Source organism: Ischnura elegans, chromosome 9 (assembly GCF_921293095.1).
Source record: "Ischnura elegans chromosome 9, ioIscEleg1.1, whole genome shotgun sequence".
NCBI classification, from domain to species: Eukaryota; Metazoa; Arthropoda; class Insecta; order Odonata; family Coenagrionidae; genus Ischnura; species Ischnura elegans.
The window spans coordinates 40742766-40760867 of record NC_060254.1 but is presented as its reverse complement, the minus strand read 5'-3'; the positions used below and the strand labels follow the sequence as shown (position 1 = coordinate 40760867).

The following is an 18102-nucleotide window of genomic DNA, read 5'->3' as shown; positions in this document are numbered from 1 at the left end:
GAGAGGGGAGAAGTCGAGCGACCTCTCTGAATGAGTTACACAGGACAGGCTATAAAGGATGTATATATATTAAGGATGAAGAGAATAAATGTGTTTCTATGAAAAGACAAGCGGATAGGAGAGGGGAATGGAGATCTCCGTCAAGCCATACTTAAAATTGTTAACTTATGATGATGAACATTCCACATCAGTAGTAAAATAGTTGCATTACATGTGACACAAAATCTGCTACGTACCACTGAGGAGTACCGTACTACGTACTCCTCTCTGGTACTACTTATAAAGGCAATCCGTTTTTGAAGGTAAACAAATGCTGTAACATGCTTCCCAGGTAACGGAATTCTCTCACTTCAAAGTCTTTTTTTCCCTTTAATTAGCCCTCGTCTTGTCCTTTGACCACTATTGCCTTCGTTTTCGTCGAAGAATTTTAATATGATAAAAATAGTTCGTTTATTATTATTAGTATGACCGGAATAATGCTGTGTGCTTTTGATCGTTGTCATCGGTGTTTCGTAGGCGTGGCAGCGTCCTGAGCAAGGGATTGAAGTCCGCGATCCGCTCTCGCGTCCTTCCAGGTGTTGACTCCCACGTATCTCCGCGATCAGTCCACACCCCGCCCCCGATAGCCCGGCATCAAACTGCACACTGCCCAGGCCCTTCACCCCCCCACGGTGCGGCTGGTTCTGTAGTCCATTCATTGCCAAGTCCAGACCTCTCCCACCCCTCCGTGAACCCTCGTCCCCCTGAAGAAAGCACCCTTTTATCTCTCCCTCTCCATCCCCCTTCATCTCTAGAATTTCTCCCTCTTCCGCGCCCCCCACACGGGACAAAGGTATACCCCTCCAAAGAGGAGAAAACCGACCGCCCCGTGGTAGTTCAGCTCGCCGCCGCGGCCATCGACGGAGGGCTCTGTCGTGCTCCGAGGGGGCAAGTCTGGAAAGGTAACGCCGATGCATCCGTCAAATGATAGTTACCTGACGGTAGCCGATAACGATGCTGCGCTCTTTCGCGTCCGGTGGTAATTATCTGCGGTTGAGGTAGCAGGTTAGAAATGAACGATTTATTGTGAAGATTAAACGCTGTGATTACGAAGGAAAATTTTTCTTTAAGTCTGTTTTTATAATTATATGTTGTACCTCGCCTTACGTTTTTGGAACTAACGTTTTTATTAAGAATATGGTATTTGCTATTTGTATAGCCTGTGATTTTGGTCATAAAAGTAGCTAAAAAATGATCATTTCTGCGGACCTTTTTTGCTTTTGTCGTCACAACTGGACGGATAATAGAAGCTATGCCAAAAAATGAATGCCGTGTCGAAATCTTCCCGTTTACAACATCTAAAACGGACGAAAGAGAAAAAATTATTGTGCCTAAGTCATCTTAGACACCCCTTCATTTTTTTTAATTTCAAGTCTTGTAAATGGTTTTTTTGCGCTGTCTTTTTACAAACTTCGATGAAAAAAGTGATCATTATTGAGCGAGAAGTTATAACTGAAGAATGTATTTAATTAGACAAAAACGCGTAAAAAAACCCGCAGAAATTAGCTTTGTAAAAGCAATTAAAAGGCGAAAAAAAACTTATGAATAACTCCAGCGGTGAATAAAGGTAAAGGGAATGAACCGAGAGGATTTGAAACGCTTATGCGTTCGGTACAAGAAATAAACTACCGTTTTAAAGGGAATCGTAAACCGATCAGTATCGCCAGCGCATCGCTTTGCAATATCGTTTCGCCTCCTCCCACTCCGGCAAGTTCCTCGTCACCTTCGCAAAGGCTGGAGGATGAGTGATTGAAGGAGAAAGGGCGGAATAGGAGGGAGAAGGAAGGAGAAAGCAAATGGACGAAGAAGGGGAAGCCGCAAAGATTGAGAGAGAGGGGGTGGGGGGGCTTGTGTGCGTATGTTGATGGTTCCGGACGGCCCCGCATCGAGCGTCGAGAGGAGAGTTCCGTCTGTGAGTGTGTATTGGTCCGAGGCCCCCGAGCGAGCGTAAGACCTTCGCTGCTTTCCAGTCCGAAGGGGGAGCGGTGTACGAGGTCTGCGAGTCGGCGGCAGGCACTTGCGGTCTCCGCCCGGGCCGCGGTGGGGCTTGGAGTTCGCTTTCATGGTGTTGTGTTCATCCGTGTGATCTTTGCCCGTGAAGAGGAGAGAAGAGGCTTGGGTTCTTCGTCGGGATAGGACCACAGGCTGGTCCGGCTGACCGGTTAGGAGTCCCAGGAATATCGGCGGAAAAAGAGGTTGGCTGACTTCACTCCAGGCCGCGGATCATATTTTCGCCTGGTGTGGTCCTTGCAGCTCGCCTCTGGTTCTGTTTGTTTTCGTTCGTCCTCCGTGAGGGATCCAGTGGAGGTTTCGTAGATCCACGCCCGTCGGTTCGGCCGAGTTGGGGAGCAAGGCCGCGGGACCAGTTCCGGAAGGTCCCCGGTTGACCAAGCGAGATAGAGAGAGAGCATCAAGCGATGGCCGGAATCCCCATGAAGGTAATGTTTACCTCTTAGATGTGCCGCGCGCTGCGCTCCTACATTTTTTTCCAGAATGTTGTAGTGGTCTTCGCAAATTTTCTCGCGGGTATTCCAGTACGAATGCTCCTTTTTTATTTCCCGCCGCCTTTGATGTTTGTCGAGGTGAATTAATGTCTAGTTCAAGGACTAAGACGTCGAAGATGGTGAGAAATCGAATTAAATATATAAATTATTAAGTGTCAAAAGTCCGAAAATGATATTGTTTTGGAAAGGTGTCTTCGCATGACCACCTATGATTTCGTTTTTGGCCAAATAAGTGAATTGTAAAGTGGACAATTTTTGGTAGTATAACTCTATAGTTTGCTAGGATTAGATAAAATTTGCTTTGGATAGAAGTTCGAAATAGTACTCAAGTTTAAGGTTTGATTGGATAATATGGATACAAGTTCGGTAGGGTGTTCAACTGGGTTTTTGTTTATAGAAGTCCTGTGTAATGTGTAAGCCAAGTTTGATGTTTTAATGTTACCTGATTAAACGAAAAGATTTTTTAACGGATCTTAGGTCGATGAGGTGGTAAAGGTTTGTGTACGATAGGGATTTTGTCGATTCTCTAGGCTGCCGTGAGATCGTGATGATATTTATGAATGAATGCTGGATAGGGAGTTCAATTTCTGTTTACTTTGGCTTCTCACCTGCTTTGAAGATAGCAATATCCTCCTTTTTACCCGAAATTGAGTTTTTTTTGTGGAATTTTCACCTAACTTTTTACTTGGTAATCGATATGAGGTGTGTAACCCAGTGTAACTCAATCCAAAATTTCTATCCGCCTCAGTTCCTCGGTGTAATATCTCGGTGTATCTTTACCATCTATTTGGGTGTAATAAGGCTTAGTGATTCCCCTTTACACACCATCGTTGAGTATCAAACAGCGAGCGTTCGTGAGAATCGTGTAAGATCGCATGCTACTACTACGATCTGATTTTGCCTCAGGTATCATTTAAATCCCTTTTTGAGGTGAACAAACAAAGCCCGTGTCGTTTTATTTGCATTTTGTCCCTTTCACAGCTTCCAAATGAGTTCTATCGAGCAATTGGGCGCTCAACATGGTTTCGCTTGCGTATTTCTTATCTTCTGGGAATAGCAATAACCTCACTCGAAAACTAGTATGTATAAGAAATTTCTCGTAGCCTCGGTTTAACATGTATATATTACTAGGATTTATTTGATATTACGGACCACAAGCATCATTTGTATCATTCTTGGATAAATGCTTCAAATAGATATGTAGTATCTTACAATTGTCACGTATGAGGATGACTTGCTATTTGGTGAAATCTTCTCGGGTTTTCTACCGGGTGATTTGCTTATGGGACTGCAAGCAACTCACCCGGCGGGAAACCCGGGAGGATTTATCCAGCATCACCCTGTGGGAGAGAACAAAATCTTATTCCCTTGTTATTTCTCCATCATCTCGTCGCTTTTGTCGTCCCATTCCAATTACTTGCGTGTGCGATCTTATACACGCGCGCGTGTCTGTGTGTAGGTTTTCGAAGTTCCACCACGGGGATCGTGGGCGTGATATCGACCGGGGAGGAGGATGGGTGCGGGCGGAGAAGGAGGCGGCCCTGGGTGGGGGTCTGAGAGGGGCGTTTCCCGCAGGATGAGGGTTCTCTCTCTCTCTCTCTCCCGTACCCTGGAAAACCCCTGGTTAGAGGAAGAGGGGAGGGGGCGGGGGCGGCGCGGGGAAGGTTCACAGGGTAGCAGCAGCATCAGCCCCAGCGGGTTTAGCCAGGGTGGGTCCCCGCGCGGCAGGGGCGGAGGTCATTATGATCATTTTTTTATTATGTCGGATATCTTTGGTTGATCTGGGGGTCGTGAAGAGGGCTTTGTATACCTAGCGCTGAGGATTCTCTCGGGTTTGTGAATATGTTGTTGTGATTTTTGGGTATTTTTTGTGTGTTCTTTCTTAATCGAGGGTAAAATCACGTATTACTTTACCAGGACCTAACCTTACGCTGTATAAACGTTGTTTCTTGTTTATAGGCCCAAAAGAGTATATCTTATTACCTGATTCATGTCTGAAAGCAAAAAATAATAACGAAAATGTGAAAAATATACAGTCTTGGTTGTTTAGAATGCAAAGTATGGAGGATATTTTTCTATGATATAATACCATGTAATACATGTCCGTACTTGCTTCAATTCAAATGCTTTGCCTAAAATGTTTACATGTCAGCATGACCAGTGGCGCCGACTCCATGGGGCTTGAGGGGGCCCGAGCCCCCCCAAAAATTCGTTATAGATGTGGGGAAAAAATGTGTAAGGCTTGTCGATTTTCCCCGGAGTGTCCAGATATCGAGATTCGAGTGATGAGGGTTCTAATGTATATCATATGACCCTTCTAAAATGCTTACAAACTTAAAATTCACTACTTATAAAATTTACCGGGGCAAGGTCCCCGGTTTGGGCCCCCCCAATATTTTTTTTAAGCCGGCACCCTTGAGCATGACCCTATGTAAATGATGGTAGCCATAAAACAGGTTGTCCTTAATGGCTACCTAAAGTTACTCCATTTTATGTAAGTAATTCTATTCTGTACTTTTTATTTTTTTGAGTAATAAAACAATTTATTATTATTATTAAAATTTCAATAGTAAAAATATTCAGAAGCTAGGGAAACCTGTTAATTGTTTGGGAGTTGTACCGGATGGATGAATATTTTTGAAATATATAGATAGATATGGTTTCTAACCGTGATCATTTGTTTATTATGTTGCATATTTGGTTGATCTGGGGGCCGTGAAAAGTAAATGTTTAGCGAGCTCTGAGGATCCTCCAGGGTTTATAAATCTATGGTTGCGATTTTTGGGCGTTTTTTTTGCGTGTACTTTCTCAATCTAGAGTGAAATGCCAATGTTTTAATGAAAAAGAGAGTTAACAATTTGCCACAAATTTATTGAATAATGCACGACGAGTTTTGACCGTCAGATCATTTACAATATGTCGGATCTTTGTTTCTGTGCACATTGTACTTGAGAATGACGGTCGAAACGAGTAGTACGCTGTTATCTAAATTGGAGGGAAACTACCATATCTGTTTCCATTAAGTCAGGATGTCTTTCCACTACATCTCGCCTGCCTCAGTAATTTTTACAAAATGTCTTTAGTAATAAAATGCAGAAGCTAGGATATTCTATTATTTGTTCACGAGTTGTGCCAGATGGATGAAAGGTTTTTCTATACATGGTTTCTATCAGCACCAATTGTAAAAAAAACAACATCTGTCTCGTACGAAATGAAGTTTTGAATGGAATATTTTAGACTTGATATGACTTGATAATCTAAAATGGGTAATAACTAGACCTGCAATTGGGGGCTGCTATTGAAGTTAGGGTTATCCAATGACTGGAAAATCAATTTCCTCCCATTCGAACTTTTATCCGGCAGACGGGAGAAATTTTTGGAAAAATTCTCCAAGTCTCAAAATCTCCAAGAATTCATAAAAACTTTACCATTGAGTGGCATTTACATGCTGAAATTAAATTTTGAAAATGTTTTAGTTCCTCGATATCCATGCAAAATGTTACATCAGGCCTGTTGAATTTATTTAGAGCGATTGCATACCAAAATGCTCTTAATACTGTGCGTAATAAGAAATGATTAGCATATTTTTGTGTATTGTTGTTTTAGGCAATGGTAAATAATTACAAAAAAGAATATAGGATTTAATTTGGCTTTCACACTTGATTTCCCCTAATACTTCAAGTTTATCAAAAGTCCGTATCCGTATGGTGTGCCGTACAATTTAGGTACTTAAGCATATGGCAACACTCGATTGCTTCGTAGAGAGGGCTTTGTTTAAATAGGTCTGTGGCGACACCTACTCCTGCAGCCTGACGATAGTAATGGGTGCGAATGTGATTTTTGGGTAAACATTTTTCGCGCGTGTTTTCTTCCGCAGCATCAATTATTTTTCACTGTCATTTAACATATCCCGAGAGTGATTTACGCAATGAAAAAATATTTGGCTAAGCCGGGTGCAAATATTCCTGATTTTTTTTAATCTAGACGAAGAGATTTGTGTATTATAGGGGAAATAAATTCATTCTCTTACGCTCCTCCGATTGATGGAGGTCGTTTGTGGTGGTTTAACTGTAGTTTTAATTAACCGTTGATTTTTTACCCTTCAATAACCCTCGTTTTTTGTGGCTTGTGGCTGGGTTATAAAGGCTCAAAATAAAAATTTTAATTCTTGGAAGGTGGATAAATTCTCGTTCGGCATCTCGTATCGCACCTGCAATACGAGGGGAGTTGGGAAAGTGACGAGAAATATCGGCCACGTTCAGCTGCTCGCGAGCACCGCGGACGAGTCGCATGGGAACGTAGTACTCACGTTCGTCGTCCGGCTTACATCACTGAGCAGCAAGAGTCTAGCTCTTTTTTTTTTTTAATGAACGACTTAGCGAGAAGCAAAGAAAAGAGTGGGAAAACAACTTTCGTGCTAGTCAATCCTGTCTGGTCTGGGAAGACTTTTCCGTTGGGGATGGAGTGGGGAATGGTTGAAAAAAATTATTATGCTCACTCTTTGGCGGCGTGGTATCGTCCTTGTCTGCTGAATAGGAGGTCGAGGGTTCGATTACTGCCTGGTGATAGGGTGTGGCTAATTATTACACTCTTTTTTCTTTCTTTATTTCGCCTGTCTGTTTCATCGACGGAATCTTACGATTGATTTTTAACCCACATTCCATTTTCGGATCGGCTTGAAATTTTGCATTTAAAGGTGGACAGGTAGATATTATTTTTTCTTGAGTCCATATGGAACGTAGGCTTTCAGCAAACAGTAAGAATTTACCAAACAACCAAACGTAAACAGTTCAGGTCTAATAATACTTTTTAGTCCTGACTTAGTGGATGACCCGAACAATCTAACTAAAGTTCGCTTCTTTTTATTATTTTTATAACCGTTGGGAAAAAATGCGCGTCTTGCAGTTAAAAGCTTTTTGTTAACTTGCTTGTTTGTTTCATCTATTGAATCTTGTAATTGATTTTTCACCCACTTCCCATTGTCGGATCGGATGGAAATTTTGAGCATTTTCTTGCTTCTGATGAAAATACGATGTTCAATAATAAGACATTTGATTTTTTTCCATCGTGGTCTAATTAATTAAATAGGTATACATATGGATAGATAGCTTTAAATGCTCTCAGTGGATGACGTCAGTTTCTTCTAAAACTTGACACTGAAATTTATCGGAGGAAACGAGTTCAAACCCAGTTTCTTCCAAAATTTCATTTCTTCGTCTCTCAAATTTTAAGTTTGAATATGTCACTATGTATCAATTAATAATGAAAAATAAGAATATTTAAAATACGCTTTTTCAAAAAAGGAAAAAATAAACTAAAAATCGATTGTTCAACATTTGAAGTTCACTCAAGAACAGAAAATGCAATTAGTAATGGCATAAAAATGCCAATATTCTCAAATAGAGGAAGCAATAAGGTTTCTAAGGCTGAAAAAATAATTAAAATATATGTGGGCCAAAACTCGCTACGTTTTCACGTTCGAGCCACGGGTTTATAAGAATTAATTGTATTAGCGTCCCACGCGATGCCAAAACGCTGTATCGGATGCTCGCGGGCCTCACCAACAGTCCGCTGATTACCTTAACTTACGTCTATTACCATACGCCTTCTCGCGAACTTCCTGCCCTTGTCCTGGGAGGCAATTGTTCGTGGGCAACAATCACTGAATTTCAATTATTCGAAAAACTTTTTGCTCTCCAACTGCTCTTGCGTTAATATGGGCATATTTAATAATTTTTCATCAAGGTAAATGGACGAAATTGTGTTCTTTTGACTTGAAAATTACAGTGAAGCATGGCCCTTCTCTTTGAAAAGCTTTCTTTTTTCTTATGGTCACAATAATTACACGTACCCAGTTGGTAGGGTATATCTTTCAGAGCATTGGTGTGTGAGGGAGTGTTGAATGTGAGAATAAAGTATTTAGTCTAAATTCAACTCTAAATTATCGCGAAGGCAATATTATTTTTCTTTTAGCCCGTTGACTTTGATTTTCATGTGGTGATTTCATTTTGATGTTCACATTTTTATTAATTATTGTAATGCCATCATCATTTGCGATGGTAATCACACTTGCCAATTGATTATTCCCCCAGTGTAATTAAGGGTAAGATAAAGTTGATTAATTGCAGTCATCGACTAAATTTATAATATATTGCGATAATTATTACTGCTTGAGTATATCAACCGGGTCCCGTTTTTGTTTAATGTTGTCTTTTTTTTTACATTTCAATGACGTCTTGAAATTCATGCAAATTTGAGCCTGCTGCAATCCGAATTCTGTTGCCATATGGATTATATATCACTGGCCTACTTTATAGCTGTGATCCTGCTTTAAAAAGGATAATTAATAATATCGATATTCCTTCCTTTTCTTACGTTTAAACCCTGTAGGTCATGGCCGCATTGGTTCATAATATCTCGTGTACTACAAATAGTCATCGTCACATAAATTTATAGACTAAGCAGCCGATGCCCATGATCCAAATGAGAACCTTACTATGAATTTCATCCTTCGAGGCTCGATACGTGGTTTCTATCCAGGAAGCTTCTTTTCCAGCATCCAGCATCCTGACGTAGTTATCATTTTTTCATGTCATACCGGTGCATACATCGGGGTGCTCATTATGACCAACACGGCTTCAGAATATCCTGCTCACAGAATATACAGGGTGTTTCAGTGGGACCGCGACTCCTTAGTTACCGAGCTATGGAAACGCAAAAATTTAGTTGGATGCGCTTCGTAGTTACCATTAAAACTGTTTTTCTTGTGTATCCAGCGTTTAAAAAATTTATTTGATACTCCAGATTTTTAAGGAAATTAAAGAATTGAGGTTGGACTAAAATGTGCATTAAACTATTAATTTCATAGTGGGTGAGATTGCGCAATCGTTTGTTGATACTCGTTCAAAACTCTCATTTAAATAAGCTCGTAAGCTGCAGTGATAGTCATTTGATTTAATTTAAAAAGGGATTGATACCCATGATCAAAATTATAGCCCTTTGATTGGCTTCATCGATCCAAGCTCGATGGATAACTTCGCTCCAGAAAGGTTCTTTTCCAGCATCCGCACCCGACCGCTCTCTTATCACAGTGGAGATCATCCACCCAGCTACCACTCTCTTTACTCTCACTGAGGCCTGCTGACAAAACAAACCATCGAGAAGGCAAAAAAGAGAGGTGAAGTTATCGATCAATTTTTTTTGGTGCGGAGTAGGAAAAAGAATGTTGGGACGAGGAGGAGGTGAGTAAAGAAAAAGCGAGCGGGGGCGCCAAGTGGTGGTGTTGGTGCCGGGGAACGGCGCAGGGTGGGCGGGCACGGTTATCTTTCTCCCTCGGGGGCGTGTGCTCATTAGGCCGACACCTTTCAAGGGAGCAGCAAAAAAAAGTCTTTCTCCTCAAAGTCCTTTCCTCCTCAAACGGACGTCTTTTCATGCGTCTCCTCTGCGCTTTTTTCAAGGTGTGGCGCCTGTGAGCGGCAATCTTTGCTAGCCATTCATTGTTCTTGCTCTGGTAGTTGTAGCTTCAAGCCACGGCAACAAGATATTTAGAGAAGAAGAATTGGTTTGTTAGACTAAGTTGAGACCTAGGGTCATTTTGCACCACTCAAATCATTATTTAAGCATAAATTTAACTTTCTTTACTGGCTACTGTATAAGATACGAGTTGTGGTAAAAAAAATAATGGGCACTAAATTTTTAAGCATTTTTTTTTACTTTGTCTGTGGCAGCCGCTAAGGTTATGCGTGTTTTTACGAGCTCGGCGATTTTCAGCTCACGCGTCATTACTTGTTCGTTTAATGTTTACCTAAAACATAACTGTAATGATGGCCCAGCCTCCATATTCGCCAGATATGGCTCCGTGTGACTTTTCCTGATTCTAAAAATAAAGAGAACTTTAGAGGGCTGTCGTTTTACAAACGTTGAAGATATTAAAAGAAATCACCAACAGAGGTAAAGGTCATCCCAGAGATCGAGTTTTAAAAGTGTTCTTTTGCATTAACAAAGCAAATATGTATTTACTTGCGCCCCCTAGTTTTAAATCGTATTTTTGTGCGAGCGGTTCCGGCCGGCGGTGGCAGTGAGTACGGTACTTTGCGAGCGTGTGGATGCTGGATGACCACATTAACGTTTTTACGTAGATGATCGGGGTACTTCCTTCTTCTAGTTTTATGGTTCTCGTATTGAATTGATTGCATTGATTAATTGCCGTTGAATAAGTCCAACCATTATAAAAAGAGAATATATACATATTTAAAAAAGAGAGAAAAGAACGAAAAGAAAGGCAAAAAAATCAAAACGCTAAAAATTACTACTTGCGTCGAAAAAAATAGTAAATTATTTAAGGAAATTAAAAAAGGCAAAATATATTATCTAAATAATAATAATTTTCTGATCTGATTTTAAATCTATCAATATTTTCAAATGTTGATAGATTTGAAATCAGATTCTTTTACGATTTAGTGTTTTAGTTTCTACTATAAGCAGAAACAACACACTACACACACAATGCAAACATACGTGTACAGTTTTTATTGTTTTTATGAACTGGCTGGTAGTGGTGAACTTGGTTCACCGGGACGGCTGCAACGCGCCTTCGGGGCTTCAAATTATGTGAGGAGAGAGAGAGTATAAATAATCACCATAGAGTTGAATAAATCTTCTATATTATTTCTACTGTATAGATACCTTTTTCTCAACTTATACGCAACCAAACTCTACAAATGAGGTACCAAAACGCACATAATTTATCAGAGAACACGCGACGGCATATCTTACTTCCTAAATATTGCTATTGTTTCCTAAAATTGGTTTTTAAATAATAAAAAAACGGTAAATATTCCTGACGTTAACGGCGCACAAACTGATACATTTTTTCATTTGCAACAATATCTCGCATTATTTAAATAACTTTTATCAAAATGCGGCTGATTCCACATTCAAGTCTCCTGTTGATACGTAAGTATGAGTCATCATGTGCGTTTAAAAGGATAGTGTAATTACTTCCAATGTTGTGTTTTAAGAGGTCCTCTGACCTCAATTTGCACATGAACATTCCAATTAAATTTGCACATAAGACCCTGCCTTTTTTTCTACATTTTAAAATTAGAAACGCGCCTATCCCTCTGTGAACTTGCATTGAAAAGAGCGGGGGAAGCCCGCTGGGAGCGGGCGCATCACGCTCGTACTTCTTTAATTTCAATATGGTCGAATTTCACCCCCGTGGATCGAACATTCTGGTTGGGGTGCTGAGATTTTTCGACCTGCTCTTTTTCCTTCCTTTGACCCTCCACTTGACAAAACCATTCCGCCCACCCGCCCTGGACCTCTGTCCCAGGTCCCCAACTAGGCCTCTCTCTTTACACTCGGCGTAAAGAAAAAAATGCATCCCTCAGGGGTCCTTACCTCCACTGCAGGTGTTTTCCACAGCAGGTGGAAGCCCGGGGAAAAGTGACCTGGAACGGTGAAGGGGATGAAGATATTAAGCCCGTTTTTAGGGGCGTAATTGCGCAACTCAACTCACCCTCGGACGAGCATTTCAAAATGTATCGTTTCTTGCCACGGATTTCTTCAACGAATGCGCAAATGCATGAACCCAAGTCACTAAAAAAGTTGTAGCCCTTGCTGTAATTCTTAAGTGACTGTATCTAGGAAAGCGTTCAGGTTGAAGATGTGTATTTTATTTTCCAGTGTGAATCTCAAAAGTCATAATTATTTTTAGGTTTGTCATACTTCTTAATTATATTTTTTTTTCAAAGACTATTATTCTAATTTTATGAATAAGAACGTAGTATAATAAAAATTAATTTATAACCATGCAAAACAATTCATCATCATAAGAATCAATTTGAAAAGACTTGCAGATAGGAGAGTGAAATGGAGAACTGCGTCAAATTACAAGTCAACAATCTCCTGATGACTTATGATGATGATGATGAATCAATTTATTTTTCATTTCTGCTAACCTACTCGGTGCTCCTGCCTCACTTTTGCGGTAAAGTATGCTCTGAATGCATTTAAGTGTTGTATTGAAATATACTACGACTGATGAATACTTTCCTAACTTTTATGTTTAAATTTCCCGTTGTTAGTAGATCTTTCTTTTTGTGGATGGCTATCTTCACCTCGGCTACTCCAATTATAATTTATTTTCTGCTTCTTCCATCACGTTTTTCTGCTTCAATATGCCGAATATGCCTCCAAGGTATGAGTAAGGAAGACGTGGAACAAGCTCTTGCCCCCACGCTATGGTCTACTGGATGTATCCTTTGCCTGCGGGGGCGATTGTAATGATTTTCCCGTTGCGGGGATAGTACCCTGGATTCTAGGACAACTAGGGAGAAGGGGTCGTGGCGCCCTCTTCAAGTGAGAAGCTCTGACCTCATTGTCCCCTTTCCTAGGATGACCCCATTCCGAGACGCTAGGTGCACCAATTTTCGTTGCAGTACTAGGCGGGGCGCCCCAGAAAATCGGGTCATTAGCTGTTTGGGCCTTTTTTTCGAGCAAGTTCAGGAACCACTTAACCCTTTTGCGAGCGGTTGTTTATTTTTCAAAAATTTCCCATCGGCAATATATTTTGTTTGTTGTTGATGTGGTGAGCTCAGCTGATAAATATTTCTTTATCATCATCATCACTGGTTAACAATCCTAAGATCGGTTTGACGCAGCTCTCCATTCAATTCTCCTATCAGCTAATCTTTTCAGACCTACATATTTCTTCTCTTTCATATTCTTCTTTACCTGTTCCGTATATTATTATTTTATTCGAGGTCTTCTTTTTCCATTCTTGCCATCCAATTGTCCCTCGACGATTGTCTTCATCAGGCCATCATGTCTTAAGATGTTACCTATGAGGTTGTTCCGTCTTCATGTAAAGGTTTTCATGAGGCTCCTCTTCTCTCGATCACTCTTCCTAGGACTTCCTCAATACGTACTCCGTCGATACATTCGATCCTCATCATTCTTCTGTAGCACCACATTTCGAAGTCCTCAACCCTTGATTTCTCCGCCGCTATCATTATGCATGACTCACTTTCTTTCTCCTCGTTTCCTACCCTGAAATAATTTTGAGACACTTTCTTCGTTTGTATATTATTTGGCCAAAGAAAGGGGGTAGTTAGCCACATGTCGTCGATTGGATCTGGGGTTAGTTTTTTTTAAGGAATAAATGTTCGAATATCTCGTCCTCTTAGGTATAAACCTATGTATTTCTGTTTATGGTTCATTACGATTCGTAAATTGGCGTAAAAACCACAGTATACATGGGGTGCCACATTACTGGTGTTTTACTTCTATTTTCCGATCCGATTTAAAGTAAAGTCGTTATCTCGAGTACACATAGTGCCTGTTTGATTCCCAAGGTCTTCGGTTTTTGCTGCAGGTTGGGGCATATGTCGATTGTATCAATTCGAGTGCCATTTGGCGTTCCATTGATGTTTAAATCGTTTCCTGCACTCGTAGTAATGGCTGATTTTCATTCCTGCTCACCTTGTTAACCTCATTGAATTGGTTGTATACGCGTCATTAATTTCAGTTTGATAAAATCTGTTCCCGTCGTGATTTACGGATGCTATTTAGTGCAGGAGGAACTTCCATTCATTCTGACTCGATCGAGATACCTTCCCTCCGCTTACCGCAGTGAAGCGATCGTCGATACGATTTTGCCGCACTATTTAAGGTTTTACCGTGACTGCAGAATTAGAAACGAATGCTTAATAGATAGCAATGAAAAATAAATTATTAGTGTTAAAAACTTTTGCCCTCACAAACGTCGTCCTTTCATATTAAAAACCAAATTAACTATAGGTACCTATGAAATATTTCAGGCTTACGTGATGGAAATACGAAATATCCATGAGAAAATACACTTTAATGTATTGTACAATTGTACATTGTATAATGGGGAACTTGCATGAATTTTTTTTATTTCACAGATGGACAGAAAATTATTTTCTGAATACAACAAAGAAAACCGCATGTAAATCTGAGTTTTCCTTCGCGAGATATTTAATGATAAATGTAACGAATTTTAAAGCGCGGGAAAAACTCCCTCACCCCCCAAGCCACTGCCGACGAAGCCTCGATGACGTCAAAGGTGCCTAAACATCGCGCGAAGCTATTGTTGTGATTGTTTGTAATAGTTGCCAGCAGTTGTGAGAGCTTCGTTTGTTAGACGTGTTGATTATTTTATATTTAAAGATAAATATCCGACGATAGAGGCTTGGAAGCCCTCGTATTTTGCATTATTTATAATATTAATATCTGAGTAGGGGCATAAAATATAAAACTGGAGCAGTTAAACCAAAAATTTGATAATACCTAAATAACATCGTTGTAGGAGTCTGAGCCACGGCCATTGGAAGGGGGATACGTTAATTGTAAGTTGATGTTATCGACGGCATATCATTCATTTAAGTATGTAATTAGAACGATTTTGATGTTTAATAATGTCCGCTTAGCTTTTATATACAATAACTTCATCCGTTTATTCGTAGGTACCGGAGAATTCGTCGTTTAGGACTGTCTGTGCTTGTATTATGGGGTGAATTCCAGTCAATGCAACTTTTGCTCGCTGATTGGAGACATCTAGGAACATTTTTGTGCGAAAATAGTGTTATTTTCAACGTGACATCTCCCGTTAAGCTACTGCTAATAATCACAGTGCCAGTGGTTGTAATGCACAAAGTTTGACAAGGTTGAAAAATATCGGCCAAGAGTTATCAGTGTTCCATCGTGATTGAACTGTAAAAAGTGCTATTACGCTATCGATAAATGTCTAACAGTATAGTGTAAAAATTGTCAGTGGCGTGCTAATCTCCGTTGTTCATCGTAGATATGACATTTCACGATCACGCTATTGAAATAAAAACTGTGAGTGAAGTTTGTTATTCCATTATTTCAACGAATAGTAGTGAGAAAAGTCACCTGTGTCACTTGTGTGGGCTAATTTAAGGGTTTAAATCAGTGAATAAATAGTTGTTTTCATCATAACGAGTTCTGTTATTGTAAGTTGTACATGATGAATATAAGAATGTGACAGTGACATCCAGTTTTTGATAAGAGTATTTGCCTATTTCCCACTATATTATTATGGTATATGCTAGTATATTGTTTATGGATTTACCTATATTATTGAAATAGGTTATAGCTTGTGTGTGTGTTGGCAGCGGAACCGATTCGCGATCTCACATGTGGATTGTGTGCAGACTGTTTTGCTGTGAATTCGTACCGTAGGACGGATAGGACTACCTTCTCCGTTAATTCGGTGTTGCCAAATTCAACAGCACAGCTTACTCTAATGTCAACAGCACAGCTTACGATCGTTATCCTCCAGTATTACAAGTTTCTTTTACAACTCGATTTGCCGCCGACGTATAGCAATAATTTGTCTTAACAAATTCCATGAGGGTCGTGGCATCAATTTTTGGTGTCCTAAAAAAAGGCTGGTGTCCTAACACCCCATGCCACACGCCTTTTAGGCGGCTTGCGGGGTATTATGTAGAAGATGAATTTCAGGTGTACTATTCGAACGAGTGGCAACGTTATCATCCATTTTTCTTATCACTAAAACATACGAAGTGAAACGCTTGTACTTCATCATCCCGATGCCGCATTATTAATATCCCAAGTAATAATCTAGGCACAATAGCAATAGGAAAACTTGCCCAAGAATAACAGAACAAAATAAAGTGACGATGAGCGGCTAAATACTCCCTCAAAACAAATTTTACACCATGCGCTCAGCGTATTTCCCTACTCCCTACGGTTGTTTAGGCACCTATGACGTCACGCCTGGCCTCGGCAACGCTCGGGTGTCTTCGCGCAGTGGTCGGCTCAGAGAAATTTTTCTCGATTTTAAATGCAATTTTTTTATTTATTTTGATGTTGAATGGAGAAACTGAAGGTATTTTTGCGAGCTTATGTATCCATTTGACTTATTAAAAATAGTTTTTAGGGCAATCTACGACCCATGCAAGTTCCTCATTCCAATACCGAATTTGGTTTTAATACTCTATGCCTTGAAAATGACCTATTTTCCTTCTACGTCTTGGAAATGGTTTAGTGTTGAATTCGTGGTCGGTTGTGAAGTTATATATTCAGGAGTGGATGTTACTGAAAGTCTGTTCAAAATTAAGACTGTACAACGAGAATCTTTGTTAAATTAGTGATAGTAATATGCAGTTTCCAAAAAAGTAAAGACTAAAGAACTGTTCGTTCAATTGTATTAGGCTCAACTATGTGGAAGTTAATGCTCGAAAATGAAAAGGAGACTTTGTTGATTTCCACTGATTTATTTCGTCCATACGAAATATTTCGAACCATAGAGGTCATTATCAAGTTCTTGATAGAGCAAGTACTTGATAATGACCTCTATGGTTCGAAATATGTCGTATGCACGAAATAAATCAGTGGAAATCAACGAAGTCTCCTTTTCATTTTCGACTAAAGAACTGATTGGGTTAAGTATTAGATTAAACTTCCAAAAATAAATTCAACGATCATTTTATCATCGAGACTATCCAACCTCAACTGATTGATCCCGGTCCTATCAAATAATTACAATTTTTATCCACCACTATCGCTCTGCCTGTCTTTTCTTGACCAGTTAAGCGGAGAGACGTAGACGTTTTTCAGGTGCAAGTCTTTTCTCATGGACGAGCTCTTCCTCCAGACCATTCCGACCGGGTCTCGAATCAGCGACCGGGGAGAAGCAGATCCGTTCCCACTCAGTCGACCGAAGTTACGAGAGAGAAAACTCGTTTGGGAACTGGAAGGAGATGCTTTGGGGGACGAGGGGAAGTAGCAATCTGGAGATGAGGAGGTGACTCAACCCTCTGGAAGCCGCGCAATGAGTTTCACTCGACCATCCCGTCTCATTACAGCCATAAAACTTCCCTGGGCGCCCGAAGAAGGCGCATAGAAACGATTCTTACCTTCGGCCCCTTCGTTCATTTACCCTCTCGAATTTTTTTACTTTACGACCCGGCAGGATTATGACGTGGAAGGCATTGATTGTAATTTCATCCCGATCGTAATTTTTTTGGTTCTCATCGGGTATTAATTGCTCGTTCGAGGAGACGTTAAAAAAAAAAACACGAGTCAAAGCTGTTTTGGGATACGAGGAGTGGCATGACTTTTTTTTTTGGGAAGTACCGATGATTTAAGTTCAGAGTGAGCTTTTAATTCCTCGCGGCACCTTTTTATCAATCCAATGTTACTTATTATTTTTTCCGTTATGATTTCGATGGGAGTTGTTTAACATGTGATCGTTCTTTATTTCGGTTTAATGGTCGGCAATTTTTCTCCTTTTCCCTAACTGTAGTTTTGTTTAGTTCGTGTTTCTTTCAGTAGGTTACGTTTGAGTTGAAGCATACGTTGGGAAATTAACAGGGTTGAAGCGTTAAACGCATTTTTATAAAGAAAAAAATTATAAATACTTAATTTGATTGACGCATTAATATTTTAGCGTACCATATTTTGATTTTAAATTTTTTATTTCTTGACTTTAACAGGTGAAATATCAATACCTATGTTGCTAGTAAACATTTTTGAATTTAGTAGT

The 18102-nt window shown here is 40.1% G+C and overlaps 1 protein-coding gene across 2 annotated transcripts in view; it reads left to right on the top strand.

Annotated features, from left to right (window-relative positions):
• The first annotated feature begins 2028 nt into the window (after positions 1 to 2028).
• LOC124165954 (SH2 domain-containing protein 3C) overlaps positions 2029 to 18102 on the top strand; it is a 278828-nt gene continuing 262754 nt past the window's right edge. For both annotated transcript variants that reach the window (XM_046543503.1, XM_046543501.1), the window contains exon 1: positions 2029 to 2477. In XM_046543503.1, the coding sequence (XP_046399459.1) occupies positions 2457 to 2477 (21 nt within the window). In that variant the 5' untranslated portion in view covers positions 2029 to 2456. The remainder of the gene's footprint in view (positions 2478 to 18102) is intronic.